Genomic DNA, 25,000 nt, shown 5'->3' with positions numbered 1-25,000 from the left:
CATGTTCTATTGTTCTCACACACACACATTCTATTGTTCTCACACGCGTTCTATTGTTCTAACACGCATTCTATTGTTCTAACACGCGTTCTATTGTTCTCACACGCGTTATATTGTTCTCACACACACACACGTTCTATTGTTCTCACACACACACATTCTATTGTTCTCACATGCATTCTATTGTTCTCACACATGTTCTATTGTTCTCACACACACACATTCTATTGTTCTCACACGCGTTCTATTGTTCTAACACGCATTCTATTGTTCTAACACGCGTTCTATTGTTCTCACACGCGTTATATTGTTCTCACACACACACATGTTCTATTGTTCTCACACACACACATTCTATTGTTCTCACACGCGTTCTATTGTTCTAACACGCATTCTATTGTTCTCACATGCGTTATATTGTTCTCACACACACACACGTTCTATTGTTCTCACACACGTTCTATTGTTCTAACACGTGTTCTATTGTTCTCACACACACACACGTTCTATTGTTCTCACACGCGTTCTATTGTTCTCACACACGTTATATTGTTCTAACACGCGTTCTATTGTTCTCACACACACACACATTCTATTGTTCTAACACACATTCTATTGTTCTCACACGCATTCTATTGTTCTAACACGCGTTCTATTGTTCTCACACACACACACATTCTATTGTTCTAACACATGTTCTATTGTTCTAACACGCGTTCTATTGTTCTAACACTCGTTCTATTGTTCTCACACACACACATTCTATTGTTCTCACACGCGTTCTATTGTTCTAACACGCGTTCTATTGTTCTAACACACGTTCTATTGTTCTCACACGCGTTATATTGTTCTCACACACACACGTTCTATTGTTCTCACACGCGTTCTATTGTTCTAACACGCGTTCTATTGTTATCACACACACACACATTCTATTGTTCTAACACGCGTTCTATTGTTCTAACACACGTTCTATGTGCTGCTTCTTTTTAGTTTGTTTTTATTTATTCTCATAATAACGCAGCACCTTATGAAACATATTTAAAAACACACATTTTTATTGTTCCTCTAATCGTCGTTTCACATCGTGGCTCCTCTGACGTTTGAGCTTCTAAATTCATATTTTGATGTTATTTAAACATCTGTGTGTTTTGTCTTCTGCTATCATGTGAGTGCTTTGATTTATCTCATTGAACTTCATTGCAGAGCACTTGGAGCTTTATGAATGAACAACTTTTCATAATTATTTTGGCTCTGAGGACCTTTGAACAGGCTGTTTCCCAAACATCTGTTTTATATGATGCTATTCATCGATTGCTTCGCTTTTATCTCAAACAGTTTTCATTTGTTCTTTGATTCTTCATGTTTAACGAGCTGCACACAGTATGAAAGAAAACATTTTATGAACACTTTAATTCTCAGTATTTGCATCGTTGCTCTTCTGAAGAAGTCAAAGCTTCTAAATGTCCGTATGTTTCATCTGCTGCTGCTTCTGTTTCTATGAGTTTTTGGGGCTTTGTGAACTGAATATTTAACATCTTCAGAAGTGACACTCCCTCCTGACTTCCTGCTACATCGCTTCATTAGATATGCTTGTGTTTGTGAGTCAGGTATTAATATCAGTCATCACACAGAGGAGGGGGAATTCCAGAGCCCAGAATAGTGGCAGCTTCAGATGCTGCTCACATACCAGGAGCTGCAGCGTGGATCATGTAGACCGGAGGGGAATTCCATCTCCGACTGCAGCGTGCGCCACTTCAGCGGGAACAATAGCAGCAGGTGTCTGCTTTCAGGGGAGCGGGTCAAAGAGCCTCGCTGCAGAATCACCTTTCTGTGTTGGACAAATATTCTGTATTATGCAGCCTGACTTCTGCACAATGGAGGTGCTCTTCATGAATGGCTGCTAGCAGGACTCCTCCTCCTCCTCCTCCTCCTCCTCCTCCGGCTGGGTGGCCGCATCTCAGCCCAGCTGAATGTGCTGACGTGGCAACTTTTAAAACTACCTATTAAAATAGTTCTGCTGTTTTTAAAATGCTACGGGGAGGTGAAGTCCCCCCTTCAGGTGGACTACCTGGGACCTTATTCTGCAATATGTATGTCAATAACATGTAAAGGAGTCCTGTTTGAATGGTGCCATGAATAACACGGGCTGTTTGCACGTTTACACCTTTCAGTTTGTCGTTGAGCTCACGTTCTGTCGATCCCGTTTCACTCTCCGTCATTTACGTTTTTAAAAGAGGTTCAGGATTCTGCATTTTTCTGCATCCATCAAAAGCTCAGAGAGGGTTGTTTGATGGCTATAAAACAAATGATGGAGAAAGATTAGACAGTCGTGATGAACTTCATCCAGTTTTGTCTGGTTTTGTGACATTTCACGACCAATAGAAGAATGAAACGGATCAGACTCAGTGTGCAGCGTTTCTGTGCAAACACGTTTTTATTGAATGAACTTTATGAAAACATGTTGAAAAACATAAACTCTGTGTTTCAAGGTCTGAAGACTGAAATTATTTCAATAAGAAGACTAAAGGACGGGTTTGTGACTTTCATACGTGTTTCCTACTGGAAAATCGTCAGTTGAAGAAGCTAATTATGAGCCACAGCTCCGGTTATTCTGTCTTTCTATTGGTGCAATAATACACGTGTTCGTATTAAACTGTTCGGTACGAGGCTTACGAACCGAACAATACGTTAGAATAATACTAGTGCGTTTGGAAAATGCAGAAGCTTGAATTGTGGGAAATATAATGTTTTCGGTGGACTGTGCTCACGTAGGAGACAACGGGACGTGACCTTTTGAACCCGGAACTAAAAACAAAAACTGCTGAGGCTATGCTAAACTAGCTAAACGGGAAAACAACCGCGGCAAACCCCGCGATGACGGGATACTTCGTCCTTAACGGACAAGTCAGAATCAATGTAATCAACACAATAACAAGAACCAGTCACACATATTCATATGACAACAAAGCAACAAATCAATCCAGCAACACTGCAGCGCTAACACGCATTCCACCGCACACTGACGATCACGAGCCATTCGACTGTTGTTCACATCAGAGGCAACAATGTGAACAGATCATAACGGCACCAAAGACACATGAACACAGCAGTAACGCTGCTGCAGTAAAACAAAGCACTTCACTCACCAGAGCTGCTGTTCACTCAAACACAAAGTCCATCCTCCTTCCTGTGTTGACAAAGAGTCGTACAGAACATCGGTTCAGTTCCCGTCAGAGCTCCTCCTGCGAACGTGTTCCTTGAGTTGTGGATCCACTCGGGTCAAAAGTTTCATTCTAAGCCATAAAATGACCCTTTGATACGATGTCCAGCTTTTCTGGTCGTGAGGAATCCGTTTCTCCTCCTCCAGCCGTTGAGTGTTAAAAAACACAGTGAGGTTAAACAAAAGAATCTACAGCAAGCAAAACGCTAAAAACGTCACAACTTCTCTGACATACGTTTCAACCTGAACTCTTACTGAACACTAAGACCTGCTAGCTAGCTTCCTGTTTGACAAAAGTCACGCTGGCCCACTGACCAATCACGGTGCACGTTAATGCAGACGTACTTAGAGGCTACCTGGCTACCGCTGACACGTCAAAGGATACGCCCAACACGTCAAACTAAAGATCTGATTGGTTGAAGACTGTGACAATCAACAACATCGTCCCCGTTCACTCAAAGGCTCTCCAGCAGCATCGGCCTCTCTCAGAGACACAGAGGCTGAATGTGATTGGATGAAAGCTCTGCTTAAAACAAGCTGCACTGGAAGCAGAGCAACAGAGGAACACCGGAGCTGTGCAATGAGAACATAAGATAATGGGAAAGTAAATTATAATACGTGTAGTGTATTTGTGAAAAATGATTAAGTTATAAAACAGCTATAACTTTGTGATTGCGTTTCGGCCAGCAGAGAAGGCTGAGCCACTGACGGCCCACCACTGCAACCAACTAACGATACAAAGAACGAACTACCTGATGATACTTTGTCCAACGTGATCTCAGAATAACGTTTTCAAACGATGTCCCGTCGCTACGGAAACAAATCAACTTTAGCTACGTTTAGGAGAAACATGGTGTTGGTCCGAAAGCAGGAAGTAAAGGACATGAACACTGGTCTCCTGGGTGACAGTCCTGTTGGTAAAATGAATGCAGTGGTTTGGTGTCTCGCTGCAGACTCAGGGACAATTCGTCTCATCTGTCCTGCAGAGAGAGCTCCTTCCTCTCCACCGTGTCCCAGAACCAGTCGGCTCAGACCAGCGACCTCTTCAGCCAGGACGTCTTCAACCAGCTGTTTGAGCTGCTGGACCAGTGAGTGAACCATGCTACAGCTAACACCGCTAACACACACACAGCACAGGCTTTGAACATGTACCAATGTGGACCGTGTTTCAGATCCTCCATTCATTCAGTGCAGCCCCTCGAGCTGAACTTCAGAGACGCAGCGGCCGACGGCTCTGCGGGAAACACCATCCAGATCAGCATGGACTGCATCACGGTGCACGAGCCGGACAACCCGCTGGATGTGAGTACGTCGCTCTGCTGCCACAGAAAAACACTCACGTTCTCACTGCTGCAGAACCTGCAGCTCCCACAAGACCAGAGGAATATTTAACGTTCACAATATTCAAAAAGGACGTGAGCTCAACATGTAATGTGCTGTACAACCGGTAATCTCTCTTCAGTTCATATTTCTATTGATTTAAATACCAATCAACACATGTTCTTGATTGTAAAAGTCACATGTTGTGGCTGATTAATAAGCGTGTCTGAAGTCATCCAGCGGTCTGTGGAGAACCTGCTTTCATTTTCCTTATGAGCACCGGAGTTTCCAGCAGTTAATAGTTTGATATGTGGAGAGACTGTCAGCCTGTCACGTGACTGAAGATCAGCTTTAGTTCACCTAAAGTGTTTTTATTATTATTATTATTACTACCATTATTAATATTATTAACATTAATATTATTATTAATACTATTATTATTATCATTATCATTATTAATATTAATATTAATATTAATATGATTATTGTTAATATTATTCATATTTATCCAAAATGAGCTGAATTGAGTTGTTAGTTCACTTTATTCGGCAGTAAAGTAAAAACTCTGTGTAGAAAACTTGTAGGGATTTGATGACAAAACAGTCCTTTAAAAAGTACATATAACAATAATAAATAAATAAAACAGTGTTGTCGACTGACCTTTGACCCTAAAGAGCTACGTTGCCGTGGAGACCACGATGTCACCAACTGAATAAATATCATCTCATTTATGTGAAAACTAATTTGCAGACACGAGGATAAAATATAAAGATAGAAAGTGTAAAAGTGAACCTCCACACCACCTGGAGATCCTGACACAAGCTAGCTTAGCATAGCAGTGCTAGCGCTAGTAATGCTGTGCTAACGTTAGCTCCACTAACGTTTTACAAACGTATGTTTATATATCTCCTTCAACCTCGAGTCTCACTGACACACAACGTTTAACACGACGAGCTCCAGATCCACGACGTCAGAAACCAGAGATGCTGCGCTGTCATTGGTCAGTCTGCCGTTGAGGGGCGGGACTTAGCAAAGGGCCGACTACGCTTTGAGGATGAAGTTTGTTTTTGACGGATCACAAATACGTTCAATCAAAGTCTGTGTAGAGAAGAAGACGAGTGAAACAATTACCAGACTTCTGTTTGTGAAACCAACAAGTATGTTTAATTATTTCAATGTAGAACTTCAGTTACAAACTTATTCTCAGTCAAACCAGAACCTTCTGCTGACCAGAAGCGGTTTGTTAATGTTGTCATGTTACGTTTCTACAAACTACCGATTTGTTTGTGAACCAACATGATGGTGTTTGAAGAGCTCTCCAACGTTCACGTAGTGGAAGAACATTTCCTTTCTTCATGTTTCCCACGGAACATGAACAGCGGTCTGCTGGGTGAGGGTCCTGCTACACACACTTTGATTTAACCTCTTCATGACACATGGAAACCATCACTGGGGAGGAAATACTTTGCCTACAAAACACAGCAGAGGATGTAGTTTATCTGAGCTTTGTAGTCCGCTGAACTCTGTTGTGTTGGAGGTTCTAGTTGATGAATTCATTGATTAGTCGTAGTTCAGTAAACCTTCTGCTCTGACAGATGACGTCTCCTCCCACTAAAGGAATGCTGCTGTCCATCCAGAGAGGGAAAAACACAAATGCTACCCTCGGGGGAGGAGGGGGGAGGAGGAGGGGGGAGGAGGAGGGGGGGAGGAGGGGCGGAGTCGTGTCTCTGATTGGCACGCCAGCAGCAGCTCGGGCAGCAAAGCTCGCTGCCAGTCACCATCATTAGAGTTGATGAACAGAGGAGGGGGGGCGAATCAACCCAGCCCCACCCAGGTGGAGGTGTGCCCCCTCCATGAGTCATTAGGAAGCAAACAGCTCCCTGAGGGGCTGCTTTGTATTGTGGAGGGTTTATGTTTAATCTGAAATTCCTCTTTTTTTCAGCGGCTGCAGGGCAGCTGCTGAACGCAGCACCTGCTCAGTGCTGCAGAGTCTCAGCTCCCATCTATCAGTAGGACCCTCTCTGTGGGGGGGGGGGGGGGGGGGGGGTAGAATAACATGCAGGAATGCACTATATCCCCCAAACAGCTGATCTCACAGCCAGATAAAGTGATCAGCTGAGCTCAGTCAACACACAACGATCGACGCTTTCTGTTCGGATTCTCTGAAGCTGAATCACTCAAAGAGTCAACGGCACAGAAGAGTTTACTGTCTGACCAGAGAAATCATTTATTCCTCTCTATACTGATCTAGATTTAGAGTTTTCTCCTCTTTAAAGAATCACAGTCCTCTTTTTAAGGCTCTGAATAACTCATTTATTTCTCTTTTTAAGGCTCTGAATAACTCATTTATTCCTCTTTTTAAGGCTCTAAATAATATGTATTCTTCTTTTTAAGGCTCTGAATAACTCATTTATTTCTCTTTTTAAGGCTCTGAATAACTCATTTATTCCTCTTTTTAAGGCTCTGAATAACTCATTTATTTCTCTTTTTAAGGCTCTGAATAACTCATTTATTCCTCTTTTTAAGGCTCTAAATAACTCATTTATTTCTCTTTTTAAGGCTCTGAATCAGGGGTCTTCAACGTTTTTCAGGCCAAGGAGCCCCAAACTGATAGAGAGAGGGAGCAGGGACCCCCAACTATATATATTGTATAAAATTGTGTTTTATATTAAATGGGCCTAGTACCGTATACCTCTTTATTGTGCGTTCAATCCTAAGCTATTCAAATAATACACAGGTTCATATATTCATGTTTTTATTTTAAACATGTGCAAGGTACAGTGAGTAGGGAGGCCGTGCCACTGACATTTATAAACACACCTTGTCAGCTGATACAAACCCAATATCAACATTGTCTGTTAATTGCATGATAATCATGCAAACAAGCTATTCAAATTGACGTTTTTATTTTAAACATAAATGTGGAGACTAAAATGAGTGATGGCCTATTAGTGCCACTGCCATGCATAAACATATACCTGTTGTCTTGCATACAATACTGAACTATTAAAATAATGGACACATTCATGTTTAGAGAAAAGAAAATTATTTTTTTTGTTGTTTTTTTTCTAATCAACCAAAGAATTTCGCGGACCCCCTGCAGTACCTCCGCGGACCCCCTGTTGAAAACCTATGCTCTAAATAACTCATTTATTCCTCTTTTTAAGTCTCTAAATAACTCATTTATTCCTCTTTTTAAGTCTCTAAATAACTCTTTTATTCCTCTTTTTAAGGCTCTAAATAACTCGTTTATTCCTCTTTTTAAGGCTCTAAATAACTCTTTTATTCCTCTTTTAAGGCTATAAATAACTATTTTATTCCTCTTTTTAAGGCTCTAAATAACTATTTTATTCCTCTTTTTAAGGCTCTAAATAACTCTTTTATTCCTCTTTTTAAGGCTCTAAATAACTCTTTTATTCCTCTTTTTAAGGCTCTAAATAACTCTTTTATTCCTCTTTTTAAGGCTCTAAATAACTCTTTTATTCCTCTTTTTAAGGCCCTAAATAAATTGTTCATTCCTATTTATGATGATCTAAATAAAGAGTTTACTCCTCTTTTTGATGTTCTGAATAAACGCTTGACTTTACTTTTTACTGCTCTAAATATCTTCGGCATTTGTCTGAAAGAGATCTTCAGTAATCAACCTGCCGTCAAACAGAAGAAGAGAAAAACCTCCAGAAAGAAAATCTTCTTTTTACTCCGGCATGTAAAGAGAAAGTTAAAAAGCCAATAGATGTTTTTAATGTCTGTGTTTTTATCTTCTTTATTTCATTCTTGTTTTAGACTTCAACACGTCTTCATTTAAAGAGAACTGTGTTTACATGGATTGTGTTTGAAAAAGTACTAAAACATCAAGTAAAAGGTTAAATATCAATCCAGGATCGAGATTTTATTCTATTCTAGTTTTCTTTCAGACTTGAGGAAATAAATCATTTATTTCACTACTTTGTCTGTTTGCAGATTTCTACTAAATTCACCAAAAAGTAACAATTACATAATGCCTCATTTGCATATTTAAACATAACATTTCCGTAAAACAATAAATAATGTTAGTGATGAAGTGGTGAATATTCACCTGTAGTCTCTTAATGTGAGTGATGAAGTGGTGAATATTCACCTGTAGAGTCTCTTAATGTGAGTGATGAAGTGGTGAATATTCACCTGTAGAGTCTCTTAATGTGAGTGATGAAGTGGTGAATATTCACCTGTAGAGTCTCTTAATGTGAGTGATGAAGTGGTGAATATTCACCTGTAGAGTCTCTTAATGTGAGTGATGAAGTGGTGAATATTCACCTGTAGAGTCTCTTAATGTGAGTGATGAAGTGGTGAAGTTTCACCTGTAGAGTCTCTTAATGTGATGGATGAAGTGGTGAATATTCACCTGTAGAGTCTCTTAATGTGAGTGATGAAGTGGTGAAGTTTCACCTGTAGAGTCTCTTAATGTGATGGATGAAGTGGTGAATATTCACCTGTAGAGTCTCTTAATGTGAGTGATGAAGTGGTGAAGTTTCACCTGTAGAGTCTCTTAATGTGATGGATGAAGTGGTGAATATTCACCTGTAGAGTCTCTTAATGTGAGTGATGAAGTGGTGAATATTCACCTGTAGTCTCTTAATGTGAGTGATGAAGTGGTGAATATTCACCTGTAGAGTCTCTTAATGTGAGTGATGAAGTGGTGAATATTCACCTGTAGAGTCTCTTAATGTGAGTAATGAAGTGGTGAATATTCACCTGTAGAGTCTCTGAATGTGAGTGATGAAGTGGTGAATATTCACCTGTAGAGTCTCTTAATGTGAGTGATGAAGTGGTGAATATTCACCTGTAGAGTCTAAATGTCTGTAATGTAACTAAACGTCTCTTTAAGGACGTTTCCTCTCAATGAGTTTGTTCTCAGACTCTGATGATAAATCTCCACTTCAGCAGTTCTTACATTCACCAAACTTCACTCGTTCATTCCTCTCTGTGTGCTGAAGGTTCACATGTCTGTCTGTCAGACAGACATGTAGACAGACAGACAGACAGACAGACTCCCCTCCGGTGCTCTAACTCCTCTCTCATGTCGTTTTAACATAATGAAGTAATCACTGCTCCTCTTTAAAGTTTAAAGTGTTGATCATCTGACGGGCCTCACAGGGTGTGGTCACATCATCGTGTGTTTGGAGCTCGTGGTGCGTTCAGGCTCCTCCATGAAGACCATCAAACATCTACTTTCACTTTAACACACATGAAGACGTGTCCATGGAGAAGCAACATGTCAGCTGTTCCCTGAATCACATGGACGTAACAACGTGTTGATGAAGACCAGCTGATCACCGTCACACTCTCCAAACATGGTCTCCACAACAGAAGGACATCATTCATCTATAGATACAAGGGGGGGGGGGCATTAGCATTGTTATGCTAACTAGCTGCAGCAGCTAGCAGCTTAGCCTACAGTGCCCTCATGGCTGAGTCTGTCTCTGCGGTTCATACATGATAGATGTTCATCCTTCATCTGGAACATTAACATGATGAGAGGTCAGCGCTGCAACATCAAGATCAGTTGCAGTTTTTTAGTCGTTGCATCTGAATCGTCGTACTTTGTGCAGTAAAAAGAAAGAAAACAAAATAAATACAAGCCAAGTGAAAGGAGGAGGAGGAGGAGGAGGAGGAGGAGGCCTGCTGTCTTCTCTGTCTTCTCCTGCAGAAGGGTGTGGACTCAGGTATAGCTCCTTAGACCCCTCCCCCTCTCCTCCAGGTATATATGTCCTCCCCATAGTTTCCTATAGAAGCTCCTGCTAGTCCTCTCCTGCGTCCATAGACCACGTCGTAGACCGCAGACCACGTCGTAGACCACGTCGTAGACCGTAGACCACGTCGATCCTTCACAGTGAGAGGAAGAGATCTGTGGAATCCTGGAGCCAGTGGAGCAAACAGCAGCAGCTCTGCTCAACCTCAGCGCCAACATGTTGTACCTGGAGACCGGGCCTAGCACCACGTCCTACAGCGAGGTAAGACCAGGACCCAGAGGGCCCCCCCCCCCACTACGGGACCCGCGTCTTGCCTCGAATAGAGGCCTCGGATTTTTATTCTGCTTCTGTTTTATTTCTGGAAACGATTCGGGGGTAAAGCAGGTCTTTGGTGCTGATTGAGGAGAAGAAAGTGTTTAAATTAAGTCGAAAGATTTGTGTTTACGGGATCCTGGAGAACCTGGGGAACCGGGAGAACCTGGATCCAGAGCGTCCCTCTGGACCTGAGTCGGTGGATCTGATTCATTTGTTGAAGGAGAAAATGGGATTTATTTGTTCTTTCACTTCGGACGGTTTTGATTTTTCCTACGGTTCCAAGTTTTTGTTCCTTTCGCGGAAAAGACATAAAGTCAAAATGTAAAGAATGGAAAGAATCTATTGTTGTTTATTTAAATGATCAAGATTAATAACGATGTGATTTAGTGATTCATTGATGAAGAGGTCAGAGAAGGATTTTCATTTCTTTCTCTGTTCTTCTCCTATAAATAGTGAAGATAATAATGATGATGATGCATTAATCTGCACAAAGTACGGTCTGATTATATTATAAGAACAATCAGAGGTTTTATTTCCACCATAAAAAGATCAGAACTCGGCTTGTTTTTTTTCAGCACCAACGTTTTTCTGTGATTTTCGGACATTTTATTTTGCAACATTTGAATTTAACTTTTTAATTTGTCTCTGTGAGGTTTTACGGCATTTCCATGTGATTCCGTCTTTACTTTTTCTTCCTCTGTCTCTTGTTTTTCACCGAGTGACGTCTGAAGCCGAGCGCTGATAGATTGCAGGTTGCAGATAGCAGGTGTGTCAGGTCCCTGTCTTTTAAGTTGTTGGGGGGGGGGGGGGGCTTTAAGTGGTGTCAGGTTCCCCCCCCCCCCTCTTCCAGTCTCCTGGGAGCCGCTGCTGTTTAGTCCTGGATCCTAATTGCTTTAATGGTGTGTTGATGTAGATACAATCACCTCCGCTGCCCTCCCCAGCAGGGATAAAGGTGTAGATAGACCCCCACCTAGACCCACCCAGACCCATCTACACCCCCGACCCTGTTGTCACTCATCAGTCCCCATGGTGCTCCTCTGTGGAGGCCAAACACGGAGCTCCAGAGACCCTCCAGGCCTCTCGGGATTCACCAGAGAGGCTGTGTGACCCCCATCAGCAACATGGTCCAGGTTCAGGGATGGACTTCTATCAGGACTGTGGTTTTGATCAGGAGACCTGAGGATATTTATGAATAATAATTCATTCACTCATCAGAGATCGCTTCAATAATATTTTATCTTCACTCTCTTCGTTCATTGTAGTGACTTTAAAATGATAGAATTCAAACAGTCTGATTTACGGCGTGTCCCTGAACACACCGCCGCCTCTCAACAGGAGGAACTCTTTAAAGTGGAATCAGATCTGATGAAAGGAGACGAAGAGAGAGCTGATAAATCCCACTTCCACTCAATTAAACATGAAGACGTGATGAGTTCAGGTGCTCTCCTCTTTCATTCAGACCTCCAGAGGCTTTAATGCTGCTGTCTGTCTTTATCGTGATAATTTTACATTGATAATTGGTGCCTGTCACCTACATCAGGTAGTGGAGGGGGGGGGGGTGCTGACTCCTCACATATACGGGAAAATACCGTCAAACAGAAAACGCTGTCACCTCTGGTTCTACTTTCCTTCTTTTCATTCACGCTGACAGAATAAATAAGTAAATAAGTAACTACCAGTTTGAACCGTGTTTCCTCCTCTGAGACACTTAGATCCTTCAAATGTGTACATATATATATATATATATATATATATATATATATATATAGTATCGTATATAGTAGTATGTGGTGATTTACCAGCTGTGGTGAAAAAACTAAAACTGGAATCAAAATCTGTCTTCATTTCACATAACATCTTTTTATGTATTATGTGGTGATTTACAAGCTGTATCGTGGTGAAAAAACTCAAACTCAACTGTTCAAGACACTTGTAATCCAAAGCCTTGTTGGACATTGAAGGCAGCATCAGGAAGCACTTTGTTTTTGTTCATAGTTTCACGTTCTTTTGGCCCCGAAATAAAAACCTTCAACATGCATCTGTTTATTTACAGGTCACTCTTGAGTTTACATGAAACTTTGTTGCATTAAGTTTTTTTATTCCATGTTTATTTGTTATGGACAAATATGTATACAAAGAGAACTGCACAACAATTATCCAGTGCCGTGTCCAGAGATGGGCAGTATTTCTACTACTTGTATTTGAAATACGTATTTCAATTACTTTTGAGTATTTTGTAAATTGTATTTAATAGGGCCGATAAAAATCGAACGTAATTCGTAGCAAAATACTTTAGAGTGGAGTAATTCTGTATTCTAGTACACAGTCAGTGTTTAGCAAGTTAACTTATCAGTGGAGTAGCTAGCTATAGGAAGAGGGAGATTGCTTGTATGTTCATGATAACCTTATCAGGAGACGTCTGACCATCTAATCTTGCACTGTGTTACAAGTTATGCCAGTGGCGGGCGTGCATTTTATACCTGGGCCTTCACTGCTGTCCTGCAGCTGAAATACCACCTTATAACCACATGATGGCGCCACAGCTATTTGTTTTTAAGGATGTAACTATGTACGTCTTCGTATTAACCCGCTCCGTACGAGGCTTACAACACGTTTGAATAATACTAGAGTACTTGGAAAATGCAGAAGTTTAAATTGAGGAAATTATAATGTTTTCTGCGCTCATGGAGGACAGTGGTTCTCAGCTGGTCTGGCTGTGGGATCCACCGTCATTCCTTAATGACAAGCCGCAATCCCAATGAAATTATTTGAGGATTTTACTTTCACAACTGGAACATTGAACGTACTGCTGTGCAATGTCTTTCCTCGTCTCAGCCCTCTGTGTCATGGTGTGTGGTACATCTCACTCAGTCAGGAAACTTGTCAGAATGCCCATATTTGATTGGCTGAGCTGCATCACATGATGTGATTCACTGCCCGACTAAGCCTCTGCTGTTAAGTTTCGTTTCACGATAGTCACGTGCTCGCCCACTGACCAATGGAAACTGAGCTGCACTAATGCTGACGTACTTGTAGGCCAGCTAGCAGCTCCGACACGTCAAAGAATACGCCCAACATGTCAAACTAAAGATCTGATTGGTTGAAGACTATGACAATCAACAATATCGTCCCCATTCACTTAAAGTGCACATGGATGCACTTGTGAGTCTGCAGGCCTCTGTTCTACCTAGAGACACAGAGGTGAGATCTGATTGGATGAAAGCTCTACTTAAAACAAGCTGCACTGGAAGCAGAGCAACTGAGGAAGACAGGAGCTGTGCAATGAGAACATAAGATAATGGGGAAAATATTTTTATAAATTACAATACATGTAGTGTATTTAAGAAACTTTATTAAATTATAAAATAGATATAGCTTTGTGATTCTGTTTAGGCCAGCAGAGAAGGCCTTGCAGGCCCTGATGGCCCACCACTGAGTTATGCTGTATCTTCTCAATGTGAATGTCATAATGCCATATCAATTACTGGCAGATAATATAGTTCACAGTTAGCCAGGCTATGACAGTAGATGTCCATTTGTTCAAAAAAACAAAAAAACATTAAATATCCAATTTATTTTATTTAAAAGGCATATTGTGAAAGTATTCTTGTTTTATTATTTCATACATTCTACAGCTGGCCAGGTGGACAACATGTCTCAGCAAGATGATGTTCAAGAAGGACCATCAACAAGCACAGATGTGCTTCGTTACACTGACATTCTGTGACTGTTCTTCCTTTTTATGGGCTTCACTAGAGCTTTGTGTACATTATACATAATGATATTATGTTACATAGCCCAAACCTGAATGCTCTGCTATATCAAATTGTGAGAAAATGGAAAATCCAGAAAAAATATTTCCTGTATTTTAAATACAAAATACATGTATTGTATTTTGTTACATTTTCTGGCACCAGTATTTTGTATTTTATTTTGATACATTTATTTGAGGGGTATTTTGTATTTTGTATCAAAATACATTTTGATGTGTCTTTGCCCATCTCTGCGTGTATCACAGTGTTTTTAGCCCTAAAGATCAAAGTTTTTCACTTTAAATAATTCTCCGTCCCTCCTTCTCGTCTTCTCCAGTCTCAGTACACCAACCTGGGGCTCCTGAACAGCATGGACCAGAGCATCCAGAACGGCGGCTCCACGTCCACCAGCCCGTACAACAATGACCACGCCCAGAACGTGACCGCCCCGTCGCCCTACGCCCAGCCCAGCTCCACCTTCGACGCCCTCTCCCCATCGCCGGCAATCCCGTCCAACACCGACTACGCCGGGACGCACGCCTTCGACGTGTCCTTCCAGCAGTCCAGCACAGCGAAGTCTGCCACCTGGACGGTAAGAAAACCTTTGAGTCCTTGAAACCAGGCGTGACCCTATTGCACTTCCTGTTTGAAGTCAGTGTGTTTCTGGTTCAGATGTCGGAAATCAGGTGTTTAGTTGATGCTGCGTTCACTTACAGGCAGGAAAATGTGGCCGCCTGAAGCTATCTGATGTTTCTATGACAGATCTCTGAGCTTCTACAGACGATCTACAACCATAAACCAAGAGAAACAGTTCATTGAGTAACCATCTTTACATCTACAGATTTCTTTCGTTGGGGAGTTCCTTTATAGACTAACGTGAAGTCACGTGACCGCGGTGGAGTTCCTTTGTAGACTAACGTGAAGTCACGTGACGTGGTGGAGTTCCTTTATAGACCAACGTGAAGTCACGTGACCGCGGAGTAGTTCCTTTATAGACTAACGTGAAGTCACGTGACCGCGGTGGAGTTCCTTTATAGACTAACATGAAGTCACGTGACCGTGGTGGAGTTCCTTTATAGACTAACGTGAAGTCACGTGACCGCGGTGGAGTTCCTTTGTAGACTAACGTGAAGTCACGTGACCGTGGTGGAGTTCCTTTATAGACCAACGTGAAGTCACGTGACCGCGGAGTAGTTCCTTTATAGACTAACGTGAAGTCACGTGACCGCGGTGGAGTTCCTTTATAGACTAACGTGAAGTCACGTGACCGTGGTGGAGTTCCTTTATAGACCAACGTGAAGTCACGTGACCGCGGAGTAGTTCCTTTATAGACTAACGTGAAGTCACGTGACCGCGGAGTAGTTCCTTTATAGACTAACGTGAAGTCACGTGACCGCGGTGGAGTTCCTTTATAGACCAACGTGAAGTCACGTGACCGCGGAGTAGTTCCTTTATAGACTAACATGAAGTCACGTGACCGTGGTGGAGTTCCTTTATAGACCAACGTGAAGTCACGTGACCGCGGAGTAGTTCCTTTATAGACTAACGTGAAGTCACGTGACCGCGGTGGAGTTCCTTTATAGACTAACATGAAGTCACGTGACCGTGGTGGAGTTCCTTTATAGACTAACATGAAGTCACGTGACCGCAGAGTAGTTCCTTTATAGACTAACGTGAAGTCACGTGACCGTGGTGGAGTTCCTTTATAGACTAACATGAAGTCACGTGACCGCGGAGTAGTTCCTTTATAGACTAACGTGAAGTCACGTGACCGCGGTGGAGTTCCTTTATAGACTAACGTGAAGTCACGTGACCGTGGTGGAGTTCCTTTATAGACCAACGTGAAGTCACGTGACCGCGGAGTAGTTCCTTTATAGACTAACGTGAAGTCACGTGACCGCGGTGGAGTTCCTTTATAGACTAACGTGAAGTCACGTGACCGCGTGGAGTTCCTTTATAGACTAACGTGAAGTCACGTGACCGTGGTGGAGTTCCTTTATAGACCAACGTGAAGTCACGTGACCGCGGAGTAGTTCCTTTATAGACCAACGTGAAGTCACGTGACCGCGGAGTAGTTCCTTTATAGACTAACGTGAAGTCACGTGACCGCGGTGGAGTTCCTTTATAGACTAACGTGAAGTCACGTGACCGCGGTGGAGTTCCTTTATAGACTAACGTGAAGTCACGTGACCGTGGTGGAGTTCCTTTATAGACCAACTTGAAGTCACGTGACCGCGGAGTAGTTCCTTTATAGACTAACGTGAAGTCACGTGACCGCGGTGGAGTTCCTTTATAGACCAACGTGAAGTCACGTGACCGCGGAGTAGTTCCTTTATAGACTAACGTGAAGTCACGTGACCGCGGTGGAGTTCCTTTATAGACTAACGTGAAGTCACGTGACCGCGGTGGAGTTCCTTTATAGACTAACGTGAAGTCACGTGACCGCGGTGGAGTTCCTTTATAGACTAACATGAAGTCACGTGACCGCGGTGGAGTTCCTTTATAGACCAACGTGAAGTCACATGACCGCGGAGTAGTTCCTTTATAGACTAACGTGAAGTCACGTGACCGTGGTGGAGTTCCTTTATAGACTAACATGAAGTCACGTGACCACGGAGTAGTTCCTTTATAGACTAACGTGAAGTCACGTGACCGTGGTGGAGTTCCTTTACAGACTAACATGAAGTCATGTGACCGCGGAGTAGTTCCTTTATAGACTAACGTGAAGTCACGTGACCGCGGAGTAGTTCCTTTATAGACTAACATGAAGTCACGTGACCGCGGAGTAGTTCCTTTATAGACTAACATGAAGTCACGTGACCGCGGAGTAGTTCCTTTATAGACTAACGTGAAGTCACGTGACCGTGGTGGAGTTCCTTTATAGACTAACATGAAGTCACGTGACCGCGGAGTAGTTCCTTTATAGACTAACATGAAGTCACGTGACCGCGGTGGAGTTCCTTTATAGACTAACGTGAAGTCACGTGACCGTGGTGGAGTTCCTTTATAGACTAACATGAAGTCACGTGACCGCGGAGTAGTTCCTTTATAGACTAACGTGAAGTCACGTGACCGCGGTGGAGTTCCTTTATAGACTAACGTGAAGTCACGTGACCGTGGTGGAGTTCCTTTATAGACTAACATGAAGTCACGTGACCGCGGAGTAGTTCCTTTATAGACTAACGTGAAGTCACGTGACCGCGGAGTAGTTCCTTTATAGACTAACATGAAGTCACGTGACCGTGGTGGAGTTCCTTTGTAGACTAACGTGAAGTCACGTGACCATGGTGGAGTTCCTTTATAGACTAACATGAAGTCACATGACCGTGGTGGAGTTCCTTTATAGACTAACGTGAAGTCACGTGACCGTGGTGGAGTTCCTTTGTAGACTAACGTGAAGTCACGTGACCGTGGTGGAGTTCCTTTATAGACCAACGTGAAGTCACGTGACCGCGGAGTAGTTCCTTTATAGACTAACGTGAAGTCACGTGACCGCGGAGTAATTCCTTTATAGACTAACGTGAAGTCACGTGACCGTGGTGGAGTTCCTTTATAGACTAACATGAAGTCACGTCAGAGTGTTGACGGATGTTAAAATCTCTGCTGGTGATCTCGTCTGAGATCTGTTGATGACGGAGGAGAAGCGGTGAAGCGGCTGACGTCAGCTTGTAATGCTCCGTTAACCGGCTCCTCCTCCTCCTCCTCCTCCCCAAGTGAGGTAAAGTAAAGTAAAGTGAAGTGAAGTGAAATAAAGTGAGGTGAAGTAACGTAAAGTGAAGTGAAGTGAAGTAACGTTAAATGAAGTAACGTAAAGTAAAGTGAAGGGAAGTAAAGTAAAGTGAAGTAACGTAAAGTGAAGTCATGTAAAGTAAAGTTATGTAAAGGAAGTTCGGAAGTTAAGGAAGTTAGGACTTTATTGTCATATACATATACATGAAATTTGTAAAGTGAAGTGAAGTAAAGTGAAGTGAAGTAAAGTGATGTAAAGTAACGTAAAGTAAAGTGAAGTAACGTAAAGTAAAGTAACATAAAGTAAAGTGAAGTAAAGTGAAGTAAAGTGAAGTGAAGTAACGTAAAGTAAAGTGAAGTAACATAAAGTAACCTAAAGTAAAGTAAAGTGAAGTAACATAAAGTAAAGTAATGTAAAGTAAAGTGAAGTAATGTAAAGTAAAGTGAAGTGAAGTGAAGTAAAGTGAATTAAAGTTAAGTAAAGTGAAGTAACGTAAAGTAATGTAACATAAAGTGAAGTAAAGTGAAGTAGAGTGAAGTAATGTAAAGTAAAGTGAAGTGAAGTAAAGTAAAGTAAAGTGAAGTAATGTAAAGTAAAGTGAAGTAAAGTGAAGTAACATAAAGTAAAGTGAAGTAACATAAAGTAAAGTGAAGTAACGTAAAGTAAAGTGAAGTGAAGTAATGTAAAGTGAAGTGAAGTAAAGTAAAGTGAAGTAACGTAAAGTGAAGTAACGTAAAGTAATGTAACATAAAGTAAAGTGAAGTAAAGTGAAGTAAAGTGAAGTAACGTAAAGTAAAGTGAAGTAATGTAAAGTGAAGTAATGTAAAGTGAAGTAAAGTAAAGTGAAGTAAAGTGAAGTAACATAAAGTAAAGTGAAGTAACATAAAGTAAAGTGAAGTAACGTAAAGTAAAGTAAAGTGAAGTGAAGTGAAGTGAAGTAATGTAAAGTGAAGTGAAGTAAAGTAAAGTGAAGTAACGTAAAGTGAAGTAACGTAAAGTAATGTAACATAAAGTAAAGTGAAGTAAAGTGAAGTAAAGTGAAGTAACGTAAAGTAAAGTGAAGTAATGTAAAGTGAAGTAATGTAAAGTGAAGTAAAGTGACGTAAAGTAAAGTGAAGTAATGTAAAGTAAAGTAAAGTAAAGTGAAGTAATGTAAAGTGAAGTAATGTAAAGGAAGTTAGGAAGTTAAGGAAGTTAGGACTTTATTGTCATATACATATACATGAAATTTGTAAAGTAAAGTGAAGTAACGTAAAGTAAAGTGAAGTAACGTAAAGTAATGTAACGTAACATAAAGTGAAGTGAAGTAAAGTAAAGTAAAGTAAAGTGAAGTAAAGTGAAGTAAAGTGAAGTTAAGTAAAGTGAAGTAAAGTAAAGTGAAGTCAGGGCGTGGTGGACCGTCTCAGCGGATTCCTCGGGATGCGCCAACTGTGGGATCGTGACATTACTCATTTCCCACACTGCCTCACTCATCCCTCTCATTTTCACCGTCCAAAAACAAAAGTGTTTGTGTGAAGTGTAACTGTGAGGAGGTTTGGTGAGCGGCACGCCCCGACAAACACCGCTCATCGCAACACATGATGCAAGACTGGTTAGATGGGTCTGACTCCACATGGAGACCAGTGGATGGTTATTTATTATCACATAATGCCTCATTTGCATATTTAAACATAACATTCAGAAAACTTGAAACACTTAAAAATCATTGTCTTAATAAGTAAGTAACTGGGGAAGTTTCATGAAGTAATAATGACTTCACATTAAAGTTTGGTTTTATGTTCCCGTGGAAACTTTGAATAAATATTTAAAGATGAAAAACAACAATGAGAGCTAAAAACACACAGCACACATCAGAACATAAAACTCTGTGACAAATGAGCCTGCATGTGTTTAAGTGGAGGAAATACTCCTGCATGATTAGAAGTCGAAAATAGTCAAATATGTATATGTAATATATATTTATATAGAAAATATAGTTTCTCTCCGGATGTTGAGGCAGATTTGTTGTAGAATCTCATGTCTTCTTGTTCTCTCCTGTCACATCTCTTATTCTTATTTATTCTTATCTGGATATATTATATGTTAAATTAAAGTGTTCTAGTCTTTGGTGTTAATGGAGGAGATCTCTGACAAAGCTCCAGGATGTGAGCTGCTGGACTGACGAACTGGTGGACTGGTGGTCTGATGGACTGATGGACTGGTGGTCTGTTAGACTGATGGACTGGTGGACGAATGGTCTGGTGGTCTGATGGATTGGTGGACTTGTGGTCTGGTGGTCTGGTGGACTGATGGACTGGTGGACTAATGGTCTGGTGGTCTGATGGATTGGTGGACTTGTGGTCTGGTGGTCTGGTGGACTGATGGACTGGTGGACGAATGGTCTGGTGGTCTGATGGATTGGTGGTCTGGTGGACTGATGGACTGGTGGACTAATGGTCTGGTGGTCTGATGGACTGGTGGACTAATGGTCTGGTGGACTGATGGACTGGTGGTCTGGTGGACTAATGGTCTGGTGGTCTGATGGACTGGTGGACTGGTGGACTGATGGACTGGTGGTCTGGTGGTCTGGTGGTCTGGTGGACTGATTGACTGGTGGACTAATGGTCTGATGGACTGGTGGACTGGTGGTCTGGTGGACTGATGGACTGATGGACTAATGGTCTGGTGGTCTGATGGACTAATGGTCTGGTGGACCGGTGGTCTGGTGGTCTGGTGGACTGACGAACTGGTGGTCTGGTGTTTCTCTGTGCACAGATCTTTTGAAGACCTGCAGGATCCTCCTCAGGACTTAGTGGACTGTTGTTCTTTCTGATGACTGTTGCTCATGAAGACACACCTAATCCTCAACCCACACCTTAACCTCTTCCTGTCTGGGACGATTGTGACACACACACGCACACACACACTCACACACACACACACTCACTCACTCGCACACTCGCACACACACACACACTCACTCACTCGCACACACACACTCGCACACTCACACTCACTCACACACTCGCACACACACACACACACACACACACACACTCACACACTCACTCGCACACTCGCACACACACACACACTCACTCACTCACTCACACACTCGCACTCACACATTCGCACACACACACTCACACCCACACACACACTCACACACTCGCACACACACACTCGCACACACACACTCGCACACACACACTCGCACACACACACACACTCACACACTCGCACACACACACTCGCACACTCGCACACACACTCTCGCACTCACACACTCGCACACACACACACACACACACACACACACACGCACACTCACACACACACACTCGCACGCACACACTCGCACACACACACACACTCACACACTCGCACACACACACTCGCACACACACACACACTCACACACTCGCACACACACACTCGCACACACACACTCGCACACACACACTCGCACACACACTCACACACTCGCACACACACACTCGCACACACACACTCGCACACACACACTCACACACTCGCACACACACACACACACACACACACACTCGCACACACACACTCACACACTCGCACACACACACACACACACACACACTCACACTCACACACTCGCACACACACACTCGCACTCACACACTCGCACACACACACTCGCACACACACACTCGCACTCACACACTCGCACACACACACTCGCACTCACACACTCGCACTCACACTCGCACACACACACTCGCACTCACACACTCGCACTCACACACTCGCACACTCACACACACACACTCACACACTCGTCAACACTTCCCAGAACACGGCTCCCACACGGTTTCCTCGCTGCCACTCCTTCTGTCTCCATGAACTCCTTCTGAACGTGGACTTTGCAGCCGTTGTTGGTCCACTGATGCAACTATTGTGCGTCTGAAGTTGTGTTGTGTGTTTGCTGTGTTGTGTGAGTGTGCGTGTGTGCGTGTGTGTGTGTGTGTTAAGAAGAATGTCAGAGCTGCAGGGATTACAGTAATGGATGGAGGGCCTGCAGATAATACTTGTGTAAATAGCGTGTGGCTCTCTGCTGAACCCGGTGCTCTGAGAGTGGCTCTGTCTTTTTCAGAGACTTAAGCTTCTTCATGGTTGCATCTCACATTGCGCCGCAGGAGGAGGAGGAGGAGGAGGAGGAGGAGGAGGAGGAAGGAGAGCCCTGGCAATGCTCAAAGAGAAGAGTGTTCCAGCGAAAGGCAGCAAGACGCAGCTTGTCTCTGGAACATCTGCGGGCCCGTCCCACGCCTCGCGGGCCGAGACTTGTTTGTGTCGGGACGCTTGTCTCGACTCGCCCATCACAGGAGACGGAGCCCTGAGAGCTGCAGAGGGGAATTTATTTTTATGAGGGAGCTCTTCATCACGTCCTCTGATCTGAGAGCTGCAGCAGTGATTCACCTCGACATGCCGCAGGAGAGAAAAACAGAAAAGAGTCGATGCTCAGCTCTCAACACTGAGCTGTAGAAACAAACAGCTTCTAGATCTTCGGAGACATTCAAACTCTTATGAAAGAAGTCGTTGATGGCGAGATGTGACGAGAGTTAAAGTTGGAATAAACACTTTGTTGTGTTTGAGCGTCGGTGGACGTTGATGCAAGGCGAAGTAAATGAAAGTTGTGATGGTAGAAGAAGGTGTTGTAGTCGTTCACGTAACGCACATCTGGTGGGAACGTTTGGTTCCAACCAGCTCAGTCCTTCAAAGACACGTCAGTCGCTCACAGGCTCCACCCACCCAACCCCAAAACCAATCTCCAGAACTACACCGCTCCTCTCATTACCGTCAGATCTTCATCTTCCTGACGGTCCTTGAACACATCATGTGTGACGAACACTTCCGTCAGAGAAAGAAACCAAAACGAAGATTAAAATGATATTTCATGAAAACATGTTCTCATTCTAAATGTCTCCTCTGGTGAAGAGTTCACTTTAACCTGAGTGTGTAGAAACTATGACGTCATGATGGATTCATCTGAGAACAACAGTCATGTGACCACAAGGAGGAGAAACTCTGACTGAACTACAGGAAGAGAACACAGAGAGGAGGGGAGAGGGGAGGAGAGGAGAGAGAGGAGAGAGGAGAGAGGAGAGGAGAGAGGGGAGAGAGGAGGGGAGAGGAGAGAGGAGAGGAGAGAGGAGGGGAGAGAGGAGAGAGGAGAGAGGGGAGAGAGGAGGGGAGAGGGGAGAGAGGAGGGGAGAGGAGAGAGGAGGGGAGAGGAGAGGGGAGAGAGGAGAGGAGAGAGGAGAGAGGAGAGAGGAGAGAGGAGAGAGGAGGGGAGAGGAGAGAGGAGGGGAGAGGAGAGGGGAGAGAGGGGAGAGAGGAGGGGAGAGGAGAGAGGAGAGAGGAGGGGAGAGAGGAGAGAGGAGAGAGGAGGGGAGAGGAGAGAGGAGAGGAGAGAGGAGGGGAGAGAGGAGAGAGGAGAGAGGAGAGAGGAGGGGAGAGGAGAGGGGAGAGAGAAAAGGGAGGAGGAGAGAGGAGAGGAGAGAGGAGGGGAGAGAGGAGAGAGGAGAGGAGAGGGGAGGAGAGAGGGGAGGAGAGAGGAGAGGGGAGGGGAGAAAAGGGAGGAGGAGAGAGGAGAGGAGAGAGGAGGGGAGAGAGGAGAGAGGAGAGAGGAGAGGAGAGGGGAGGAGAGAAAAGGGAGGAGGACAGAGGAGAGGAGGAGAGGAGGGGAGAGGAGAGGAGAGAGGAGAGGAGAGGGGAGGGGAGAAAAGGGAGGAGGACAGAGGAGAGGAGGAGAGGAGGGGAGAGGAGAGGAGAGAGGAGAGGAGAGGGGAGGGGAGAAAAGGGAGGAGGAGAGAGGAGAGGAGAGAGGAGGGGAGAGGAGAGGGGAGAGAGAAAAGGGAGGAGGAGAGAGGAGAGGAGAGAGGAGGGGAGAGAGGAGAGAGGAGAGGAGAGGGGAGGAGAGAGGGGAGGAGAGAGGAGAGGGGAGGGGAGAAAAGGGAGGAGGAGAGAGGAGAGGAGAGAGGAGGGGAGAGAGGAGAGAGGAGAGAGGAGAGGAGAGGGGAGGAGAGAAAAGGGAGGAGGACAGAGGAGAGGAGGAGAGGAGGGGAGAGGAGAGGAGAGAGGAGAGGAGAGGGGAGGGGAGAAAAGGGAGGAGGACAGAGGAGAGGAGGAGAGGAGGGGAGAGGAGAGGAGAGAGGAGAGGAGAGGGGAGGGGAGAAAAGGGAGGAGGAGAGAGGAGAGGAGAGAGGAGGGGAGAGAGGAGAGGAGAGGGGAGGAGAGAAAAGGGAGGAGGAGAGAGGAGAGGAGAGAGGAGAGGAGAGGGGAGGAGAGAAAAGGGAGGAGGAGAGAGGAGAGGAGGGGAGAGGAGAGGAGAGGAGAGGGGAGGGGAGAAAAGGGAGGAGGAGAGAGGAGAGGAGAGAGGAGGGGAGAGAGGAGAGGAGAGGGGAGGAGAGAAAAGGGAGGAGGAGAGAGGAGAGGAGAGAGGAGAGGAGAGGGGAGGAGAGAAAAGGGAGGAGGAGAGAGGAGAGGAGGGGAGAGGAGAGGAGAGGAGAGGGGAGGGGAGAAAAGGGAGGAGGAGAGAGGAGACGAGAGAGGAGAGGAGAGAGGAGAGAAGAGGAGAGGAGAGGAGAGAGGCTGAAACATGTGAATAGATTAATATCTATAACACGTAGACTACATTTGTTTTCATTGGTAAAACTTAAAGACACTTGTAAACATGTTGGATATTTAGATTATATTGTTTCCAATTTTTGTAATTCAACTTGTGTTCTTAATGACAGAGGAGAGGAGAGGGGAGGAGAGAAAAGGGAGGAGGAGAGAGGAGAGGAGAGAGGAGAGGAGAGGGGAGGAGAGAAAAGGGAGGAGGAGAGAGGAGAGGAGGGGAGAGGAGAGGAGAGGAGAGGGGAGGAGAGAAAAGGGAGGAGGAGAGAGGAGGAGAGGAGAGAGGAGAGGAGAGGGGAGG

General features: G+C 43.9%; 1 protein-coding gene across 3 annotated transcripts in view; it reads left to right on the top strand.

The window, feature by feature from the left end:
* Positions 1-10,334: 10,334 nt before the first annotated feature.
* The window catches only part of tp63 (tumor protein p63), a 28,353-nt gene continuing 13,687 nt past the window's right edge, over positions 10,335-25,000 (top strand). For all 3 annotated transcript variants that reach the window (XM_079267436.1, XM_079267435.1, XM_079267437.1), the window contains exons 1-2: positions 10,335-10,533; positions 14,677-14,931. In XM_079267436.1, coding sequence (XP_079123562.1) covers positions 10,489-10,533; positions 14,677-14,931 — 300 coding nt within the window. In that variant the 5' untranslated portion in view covers positions 10,335-10,488. The remainder of the gene's footprint in view (positions 10,534-14,676; positions 14,932-25,000) is intronic.

This window comes from Melanostigma gelatinosum, assembly GCF_949748355.1.
Source record: "Melanostigma gelatinosum genome assembly, chromosome: 4".
Taxonomy (NCBI): Eukaryota; Metazoa; Chordata; class Actinopteri; order Perciformes; family Zoarcidae; genus Melanostigma; species Melanostigma gelatinosum.
Note: the sequence above shows the minus strand (reverse complement) of the source record. Positions and strands in the feature narration are given on the sequence as shown.